The sequence below is a fragment of the Podarcis muralis genome, chromosome 2, assembly GCF_964188315.1.
Source record: "Podarcis muralis chromosome 2, rPodMur119.hap1.1, whole genome shotgun sequence".
Classification (NCBI taxonomy): Eukaryota; Metazoa; Chordata; class Lepidosauria; order Squamata; family Lacertidae; genus Podarcis; species Podarcis muralis.
The window spans coordinates 37,906,970-37,916,457 of NC_135656.1; the positions used below are offsets into that span (position 1 = coordinate 37,906,970).

Consider the following 9,488-nt stretch of genomic DNA (forward strand, 5'->3'; position numbering starts at 1 on the left):
GACGGAGCAGCTGAAGAGGGAACCAGTAGGGGGCGAGCAGGAACTTCCAGGGAAAGTGAGTCGGAGGGGTGGCTCAGAGACGTTTCCAGCGAAAACAGTGGAGAGGTCTCAGGACCTCCTATAGGGACACCCACGCCTCGCCGGAAACTGTCACGCAGAGAGTCCAGAAGACGTGTTTCCGTGAAAGAGCTTTTATGTTGGAAACGTTTCCGAAAGCAACCACTTTCGGATACTACTAGCGATTGACGCAGCCATGCCGGAGGGGCTCCGTCACAGGCAGAGGTTTGAAAACCTGATCAAACTCTGAGGGACTTGCATTTTACGCACAAGCAGCTCATCATCCCACCACAGTAAAGGTAAAGGGACCCCTGACCATTAGGTCCAGGCGTGACCGACTCTGGGGTTGCGGCGCTCATCTCGCTTTATTGGCTGAGGGAGCTGGCATACAGCTTCCGTGTCGTGTGGCCAGCATGCCTAAGCCGCTTCTGGCGAACCAGAGCAGCACACGGAAATGCCGTGGTACGTGGGTGGCACTGTGGGTTAAACCACTGAGCCTAGGACTTGCCAATCAGAAGGCTGGTGGTTTGAATCCCCGTGACGGGGTGAGCTCCCATTGCTCGGTCCCTGCTCCTGCCAACCTAGCAGTCCAAAAGCACGTCAAAGTGCAAGTAGATAAATAGGTACCACTCCAGCGGAAAGGTAAACGGAAGAGGGATAATTCTTGTTCAAATATTGGCAAGGCACTTCACTTTTGCTTCCCGAGGATTTCCTCTTCACTAAATCAAGTTTGCTTCCTACCAGCTCAACACTTTGTTAACAAACACATAAACTCACCCCAACTATTTCTCCAGTTATCCCTGGTGCCTGAACCTCCTCATTTTCTTTGTCTGTGTCTATTTAGGTCTCCCTACTTCCACCACTCCTCTCTGACTACAAGAGCCAACATGCAGAGCATAGCTTCTTCCTCCATTTTATTAACTTTCTTGTGTAACTGCAATTCCCAGGAGACAAAGCACAGGTGTTTCTGAAGGCTCACAAAGCACCCTGGGGATTGTAGTTCCAAAGCCCGGGAGTGCACCTTTAATAGTAGTTGAAAAGACTACCATTCCCAACTCCACTGCCTCCAAATCCTCAAACCAGAAACATTTCATTGTTTCATTTTTGAGTTGTATGATCTTCTGCGAACATCCCTGCTTTTAGCTTCCCAATGGATCAGCCCATATAATAGAGAGCTTCTGGCAACCCTACGGCCAACTTAGATGAGCAGGATACAAATCATTTTTCATCTTCTATTTTCTGTTTGTCTTTCACTCCAGCAGCCACAACAGCAAAAAACAACTCTGGGAAGAACGTGCGAATGTAAACAGCTGCCTTTGCAATGGGATTTGCCATGAACACCTCTTGCTTCTTCCTGCTCACTGTCCGGAGAATTTCATCCGCTACCTCCACAGGGTGGACACCATTGGCCAGTTTTCTGAAAAAGACTGAAAGAGGGAAACAATGTTTCTCTTCAAGTGGTAAAACGAGACACACTGACCCTGCTCTGAAATTATTTACCTATTATTTCAGATCAGGGCCAGCACATCCCGTAAGCACCTGGTAGGTGGGCTCAGAAATGATTTCCTAGATGCAAACCACAAACCATCTCATACCACTGTCACATCAGAGTTAGATGATACAGAATACTTAAACCAGTTCAAGACTCCTACTGGAATACTCCTCCTCCTCCTCCTCCTCCTCCTCCTCCTCCTCAATCTCTTGCTGATCCTAGAAAGCGAGCGTTTAAAAAATGTTGACAGCAAGAAGATGCATGCCTCAGTCCCCTTTGCTGAAATGTGGATATATATATGTATTCCCCTAAATTTGTCTAAACTCCCTCCATGCCCCATTACACCCACTACTAGTATGCAATTCATATTGCATCTCATTCCAGGTTCCCACCACACCAGCCTGCTCCACTCTTCTCTTCTTCCACCTTTCATTCCAGCTCCCCCATCCCCACCCCAACTTAAGTTAATCTTACATTTCCACACGGAGGCTTCCCAGTTGCTAGCCTGTGGTTGAACATGGGATGCACGTATGAAACTTGGAGTCACAGTACTGACGCAAACACCAAATTCCTGCAGTTCTGCCCTCAGGCAATCAAAGAAGCCCAGAGCAGCATGCTTGGAAGCAGCGTCTAGAAGGGAAAAAAAGAGATGACCTCATATAATAAACAAATAAACCCTGCTCCCCACAGTATATTAGCCTCTCAGTTCTAATATATGGAAACTTGGGTTCCTAGAAACCCAGTTCCTGATCATTTCAGCACCAAATAATAGCAAGATCCAGTTTCATAGTGAGCCTTTTATTTTAAATGTTGGCTTTTCAACTCTTCCAGAAACCCAAAGAAGAAGCAAATTGTGTTGACTGAAAGGACAGTTTTTGCTGAAATACTCAGAGTTGTCATTGGGCTTATGGGTGGGATCCTCACGTCAGTTTCTTACTTCTGAAAAATATGGAGAAATGGAATGGCACTGGGCAGATTTGACACCTGCTTTTTCTCAATGGGTTAAAAGCTTTTTCTCAATGGGTTAAAAACGATAGTAACATATTTAACAGTCCATGCAATAAGAATTAAAATCCCTGTTCATCAGTTGATTGAACTGATGTGTGGTCAATGAGCAAGTTGCACAGAGCTGGGCTGCGTGGAGAGCTCGAAACCTCTCTTAAAATTGCCCCTTTCTGTTCATCAGATCAATTATCTGATGAGCAAAGAGTGGGTAATTTGATTCTTCATCATGGTACTGGGCTGAAGAAGAAGAAGAGTTTTGGATTTGATATCCCGCCTTTCACTCCCTTTAAGGAGTCTCAAAGCGGCTAACATTCTCCTTTCCCTTCCTCCCCCACAACAAACACTCTGTGAGGTGAGTGGGGCTGAGAGACTTCAGAGAAGTGTGACTAGCCCAAGGTCACCCAGCAGCTTCAGGTGGAGGAGCGGAGACGTGAACCCGGTTCCCCAGATTATGAGACTACCGCTCTTAACCACTACATCACACTGGCCACACTGGACAGAGAGCTTGTAATATCTCTGTCTAGATGAGGATTAAAACTGTTCAGTCTCTGCTGGTGTTCTGAACTTATTCCTCCCCCACAAACAGTGCTGCTGCCGCCACCAGAAAATTAGGTTGGGAACTGATGGGCCACTTGGAAAGGCTCAACTTGCTGGATCAGGCCCACAGGGCAGTGCTTCAGCACCATTGCAACAAATGGTTATTTTCTCAATCTGTAAACTTACAGGCTCCCCGAAAAGGCACTCCTACTTTCCCCTGGATGTTATTGACTAGCACAACTTGCCCAGTTCTTCTGGAGATCATGTTGGGAATAAGTGCTGCAAGGGTGAAAAGACGGCAGAAAATGAATGATTTTAGAGACATGCAATTACCAGGGCAGTGATCCTTATCTAAACACATCTCCAACATTTCTTTTCCCTGCCTGTGTAATAGTTAAGGCTATATGAATCAGTGAAAAACAAGTTCAAAGAACGATATCCCAACACCATGAACAGTTCCTACTACTGGCAGCCAATATTGAAAGAGAAAATTCCTACTGCTCATTCCCAATCTCTTAAAAAAAATAAACTCTTAAGCCGCACAACTAAGGTGCAGCCACCTAGTTTCCATGCCCTACTGTGCAGGTAGCCAACATGGTGCCCTCCCAGTATTGTTGGACCCCAGATCCCATCAGCCCCAGCTAGTGTGGCACTGTACAATGGGAACTGTAGTCAACATCATCATTCCACAAGTGAGCCCATATATGGAGAACTAGTAGTCACCAACATCAAACTCAGATGTCATTGTGCTCTGCATCAGTTTCTGCTAGTTGAAAAGATGGCCATGCAACCTTATTCATCTACTGGGATGATCGTGTTAGCTGCAGTTGTGTCTATACAGTGGGTAGCGGACTGTTGTAACTGTTAAGACAGCTTAGTATGAATGAGTACAGGAAATATTAAGCATTTCAGCAGGAGATAAATACATGTGCATGAATGGGATTATATGTGCTTACATTTGGTCAGATCATGTCCAGGAGTAGTAGTGGGAGTTATTAGACATTAAGGTTATATTGCACTACAGATATCATTAGCTTCCCCCTGGGAATCTTGGGAATGGTAGAGTTGCAAGGAGGCTAAAGCTCTTGAACAGATAATATTCCACAGTATCATCAAGTTCCTGGATTCTTTGAAGGCAGCACAAAACTGATGCAAGTTTGTAATGTGGAGATGTCATGAGTGTGATCAGCCTCTCCAAGAAGAGAAATGCTTCAAAAGTGTGCCCCACCTGCCCCAACTCTACAGGGAGATACAAGGGTTGTAAGGAGGCACAGTTCCAAATACCTTTGGTGAGCGTTATAGGCCCAAAATAGTTGGCATCCATAACCTTTTTGTCAATTTCCAGTGATATGTTCTGCACTGTTCCCTTCACCTTTGTGCTAGCATTGTTGATAAGTATATCCACACATCCGTAGCAATCCAGGATTTCTTTAGCTACATCTTGGATGCAGTTTACATCAGACAGATCGAGAAGGACAAGCTTTGGCGTAAATGTCTGAAAAGAAGCAAATGATTGTTATTGCCCTTTCTTGAAGGGCATTTTTAAAATATAGAAATATGGGACAACTTCCATAAGCTTTAGATGGTAGGATTAGTTCACGGATCATTTAGGGAAACAGATAGCAGCATCACAACAGAAGAACTAGAGTTCACCAGATGATATGAATGCAAAGCAAACTGGGGATTATTGCTGTGGAAACTGACCCCCAAACTTAGGGATTCACTCCTGTGGATGCTACTGAATGAGTCAAGGAATTATGAATATAATCAGTAGCAATTTATTAAAAGTGGAGCTTAATCCATTTCAGAGGTTGTTGGTATTGCTACTGACTGATTGTCCAGTAGGCACTTTGTACAGTATATTCACCTGAGCTGATACCCAGAGATGATTGGGATTATTTGCATGGTCAAAATGGGCCCATTTCAGAAGAGAGTGGGGGAGAACATATGTACACTGTTGTCATAGAAAACTTATTTTCAATTGCAATGTGATAGCCATACCAAATATTGCTTAACCCTCTGCTCCATCATGTATAGTACATCAACAGGCTTCAACCACCAAACATTCAACTGAAGCTAATCCTTTTCTAGTTGCACCTTTGATCTCATGCATGCTTTCTGCTTATGGCCCACCGTATGACCTAGAAGGTAAGAAGCTCTATTTAAATCTATTTGTTTACATATGGGTTTTATTTGGGGGGACGGGGTAGGCTCGCTGCTACCTTCAGTGTGGTGGGTTTGCCTTGTTGACCTTAATATCTCTTCTTCTCATCTACAAGTCTTCATTAATCAGATTCTTAATGGGAATTACATGTGTCATCTCAAAGTGAGCTAGATCCCCCAACTTCCTGCTAGGTGTAGCCATTTTTGCTGCACAGTTGCTTTTACCAGAAGCTAATCCACCACCCTGGCCCTGCATAGCAGACAGCAAAGCCTAATTCAAAAGTAATGAGGAAAAGGTACAAGCTTATATCTTCTGTTTCTCTTGTTTCATAGGGAAAAATCCTGCTGTCGTTACACAGTCCCTTACAGGGTACTTACTGCTCTAGGATCAGCCACACTGTTTAAAGCATCATAGAGAGCTTCTAACTTGTCCAGGTGTTTACCACACAGAACTAGCCTTGCTCCACCTGTGTGAAATACTCGTGAGCATTCTGAAAGATAAACCAGTGAATAATGCAGGTTAGATGATGATGATGATTTTATTATTTATACCCTGGCCACCTGGCTGGGTTTCCCCAGCCACTCTGGGTGGCTCAAAGCAGGCATAGGCAAACTGGTCCTGTTAGCTAGGGATATAGGGAGTTGTAATCCCAAAACATCTGGCAGGCCAAGTTTGCCTATGCTTGGCTTAAAGCATATATAAAGCATGTACCTGTATTCTTGTTAATTTGAAATAAACAATGGGGAGATGTTCTCTTAACACTGCAGCACACACATACACAGGGCATTGGTTATATTTTAAATTCTGGGTCTTCAGAGAGCTGAGAAATTGCACCATTGGGGACGCGGGTGGCGCTGTGGGTAAAAGCCTCAGCACCTAGGGCTTGCCGATTGAAAGGTCGGCGGTTCAAATCCCCGCGGCGGGGTGCGCTCCCGTTGCTCAGTCCCAGCGCCTGCCAACCTAACAGTTCGAAAGCACCCCTGGGTGCAAGTAGATAAATAGGGACCGCTTTCTAGCGGGAAGGTAAACGGCGTTTCCGTGTGCAGCTCTGGCTAGCCAGAGCAGCGATGTCATGCTGGCCACGTGACCCGGAAGTGTCTCCGGACAACGCTGGCCCCTGGCCTCTTAAGTGAGATGGGCGCACAACCCCAGAGTCTGTCAAGACTGGCCCGTACGGGCAGGGGTACCTTTACCTTTTTATATTGTATATTGCACCATTGTATATTGTCTGAAACCCATAAACTGTGCAAACAAATAAATGCACCCAAGTTTTCTTATAGAAACGAACTGGTCAGCCAATGCAGTCTCACCGGTTGTGAAGTTGTTCTGAAGATGTAAGAAAATCATGATGTTTCAATTAGCAAACCCTCCACCTCCCACTGCAATGGAAGCTGTTAATGTCAGACAGAAATGGACACGCTGGGTGCATGCTCTGGAACAAACTGTCAGGTGAGAGAACTCACCTATGCACCGTCTTAAACAGGGACCAAGAAGCTGTGGCCTTCCAGATAGAGCTGAGTTGCCCCTCTAACATGACTAATGGTCAGAGATGATGGGAGTTAAGAGTCCAGACTCCAGCAACATCTTTGTGAACTTCCCCAAGTGCATCTGCCAAATGGTGCATATGAGCCCCATATGATTTCTCAACTGACATATCCTGTTTCCACAGCCTGGCAGGCAGCAGAGCAACGAGCCGATCAGAGAACCCCATGCAGCTGAAATGGATCACTTTCCAGCCCTCTGATACCTTCTTTTGCTATGAGCCCATCCGTTAACTGGATGGCTGCTGCGGTGGCTGCCTGCTCAAGGCTTTAGCGCCCCAAAGCCTGTAAGCAATTTCACTTCAAGAGAGCCTTCTGCATGCCTTCTTACTGGTCTCAAACCTTAAAGCTCAGCACTGGTGCATAACTTATGGATTATAGAAATAATCTATTTATACCGCCCTGCTGCCACCTGATAGTTACTGTACTGTATGTGCAATTAGATCTCACTGCAACAGCACAGCCACCCGGCTATAAATAGACCCATTTATTTCATCTAAGACTTAGTGTTTGTAGGAAAGCAGCTTTTCAACTCATTCTGGATCCACCTGACTGTCATTCTTCCTAGCCCACATTTCTCTAGTATTATGATGAGAATGCTATACGGACATTGATTCTCTAAATAAATACAGAGCATTGCTTTTATTGCTAATTCATTTTGGTGTATATGAAGCCATCAACTGGGATTCCAGAAGTCGGCACCAAAAGCAAACCTAAGTTTTGCAAGGACAAAAGACCCAGTTTCTGTTGCAGAACCAATTAGGCACAAGGGGTGTGGTGGTTAATTTACCTATCCATACCTATAATTTGTTTATACACTTTTTTGCCCTGCTCCACACCACACAAGGGTTAGTAGAATGCAAACAGTAACAAAATTAGCTATCTTACTTAGCTTTACTAAATTGGTTCAATTGCAACGTTTTGATTTCTGAAGAATTTTGAATTTGTTTCAGGTCAGGGTGCAGTTGAGGGGAAAGAATGCAAAGGCCACAGGGTACTCCGTTTCTAAGACAACAGAAAATTTATCAGGCAGTTTCGGAAAGAATGTGGACACAGGTGGATCATAGAATAATAGAATCATAGAATTGTAGAGTTGGAAGGTACCCTAAGAGTCATCTAGTCAAACAATGCAGGAATCTCAGCTAAAGCATCCATGATGGGAATGAACTGGGCCATTTGAAAAATTCCCTCCATTAATATCACCACTGAGAGGTTCCATTCTGCTCAAATACACATAGATTTTATGTCTCTCGCAGTACTGAAGCCCTGACTCTTGTCCAATTGGTTTCTGAGCCAATTGCTCGCCATATTTTCAAGCTTTCATGGACAACCAAAAGGTCTAGAAATTATGTTTCTTTTTAATGGCAGCTGGATTCTTTAAGATTCTGAATGTTCCTCAAGGTGCACGTGCCAGAGAACTGGATGGCACAATGCAATCACAGCAACCCAGATTTCTATTAACGTGTGTGTGTGACACAACAGGCTATTAGTCATTTGCTGCACCTGCTTACCCTTGCCCACACCGGAGAGAGCATCAGTGATCACTACGACTTTACTCCGCACGGCAGATTTTGACATCAGATGAGTAACTGTCCGATAAATATATACAATCCCGCTGATTCCAACCACCAGCAGTGGGAGAATTAGCACCGCTAGGACACCCATCTTCACCTGGCAGAAAGGAGCACAAATTTAGGCAACAGAGGAGATTGTCAATATCTTTTACAGCAAACATGACCAAAGGTCCCCCTCCATTAACAAAATGCAATCAAGCAGAACCTGTAGCATGTAAGGTGTTCCCAGCCATTATTTGAATTATAATATTATTTATTCAGCATCTATCAATGCACAGAGAGATTTACCAAAGTGTACACAAAGCAATTTTCTGCTTTTAAATAACTCCACCCAATTGCAAAATCAAACATAATATGACAAAACCCATTAAGAATTGTTTGGGGGTTCATTTCTTTACTGACTGTTAGATATTATGGACAGATTTGTGGGCAGTGCTGTTCCACACCAATGTATGCAACAGTCAATTCTATTTCCCTGATGCAAGAAGAAAAAGAAAAAAAGGGGGGGGGGATGAATTGTGACATATTTCTTATTGAAAGGAAAGAGACTAAAGCAAAGCTTCTGAGGAAATAGTGCTGATTTAACATCCAACAGAAGTTCTGTAATAAAGACAATAACTTACTTGGAATTGCAAGCCGTCAACAAGTTGATAAGGTGGTATCTCCCGCCAGCTGGTTTATACTTGAAGTTTAATTAAACTCATAGGCATTTTTGGAAAGGAAAAAGCACTCCATCCGCCGAAGCCTTTTGCCTTGAGCAAAGGCAGCTATGTATAGAGCTCAGCTGCATGACAGAGTTTTAAAAAGTAAATATAGTATCCATGGCCCCAGCCACATACCTGACCTATTTAGTTTCACATGGCTTCAAAGTCCTTCTACTGCCTGCAAGAGTGGACAAACTCAGAGATAAAGAGACATTGCTCATTTCTTTATTTTTATGGGGAAATGTAGGTAACAGCTCACTTTGCTCCGAAAAGGCTCTAGATGTTACAAGACTGAAATAATCTGTTTCTTTTTTTCAATGTGCAACAACTTCTGCAATCACTAAGAGAGCAACCCTTGCAGCTCTGCTCAGAAGTCTCAATAAATTGAACATGATTCTCAGATAAGTGTGGATA

The 9,488-nt window shown here is 44.0% G+C and overlaps 1 protein-coding gene across 1 annotated transcript; it reads right to left on the minus strand.

The window, feature by feature from the left end:
* Positions 1-356: 356 nt before the first annotated feature.
* DHRS7C (dehydrogenase/reductase 7C) lies at positions 357-9,164 on the minus strand. The gene is made up of 7 exons (XM_028717074.2): positions 8,994-9,164; positions 8,308-8,467; positions 5,633-5,745; positions 4,376-4,586; positions 3,278-3,370; positions 2,024-2,179; positions 357-1,484 (listed from the first exon to the last, which is right to left on the minus strand). The coding sequence occupies exons 2-7, from the start codon at positions 8,459-8,461 to the stop codon at positions 1,276-1,278; spliced, it is 936 nt and encodes a 311-aa protein (XP_028572907.1). The 5' UTR covers positions 8,462-8,467; positions 8,994-9,164; the 3' UTR covers positions 357-1,275.
* Between the last annotated feature and the right edge of the window lie 324 nt (positions 9,165-9,488).

Bases quoted from the DNA above. Each gene is read 5' to 3' on its own strand.
- DHRS7C (XM_028717074.2), bottom strand. From the start codon at position 8,461: ATGGGTGTCCTAGCGGTGCTAATTCTCCCACTGCTGGTGGTTGGAATC. The intron at 5,746-8,307 runs GTAAGCAGGTGC...TTTATCTTTCAG, and splicing joins TCTCTCCGGTGTGGGCAAGG to AATGCTCACGAGTATTTCAC. The intron at 3,371-4,375 runs GTATTTGGAACT...TCACCCTTGCAG, and splicing joins GCCTATAACGCTCACCAAAG to CACTTATTCCCAACATGATC.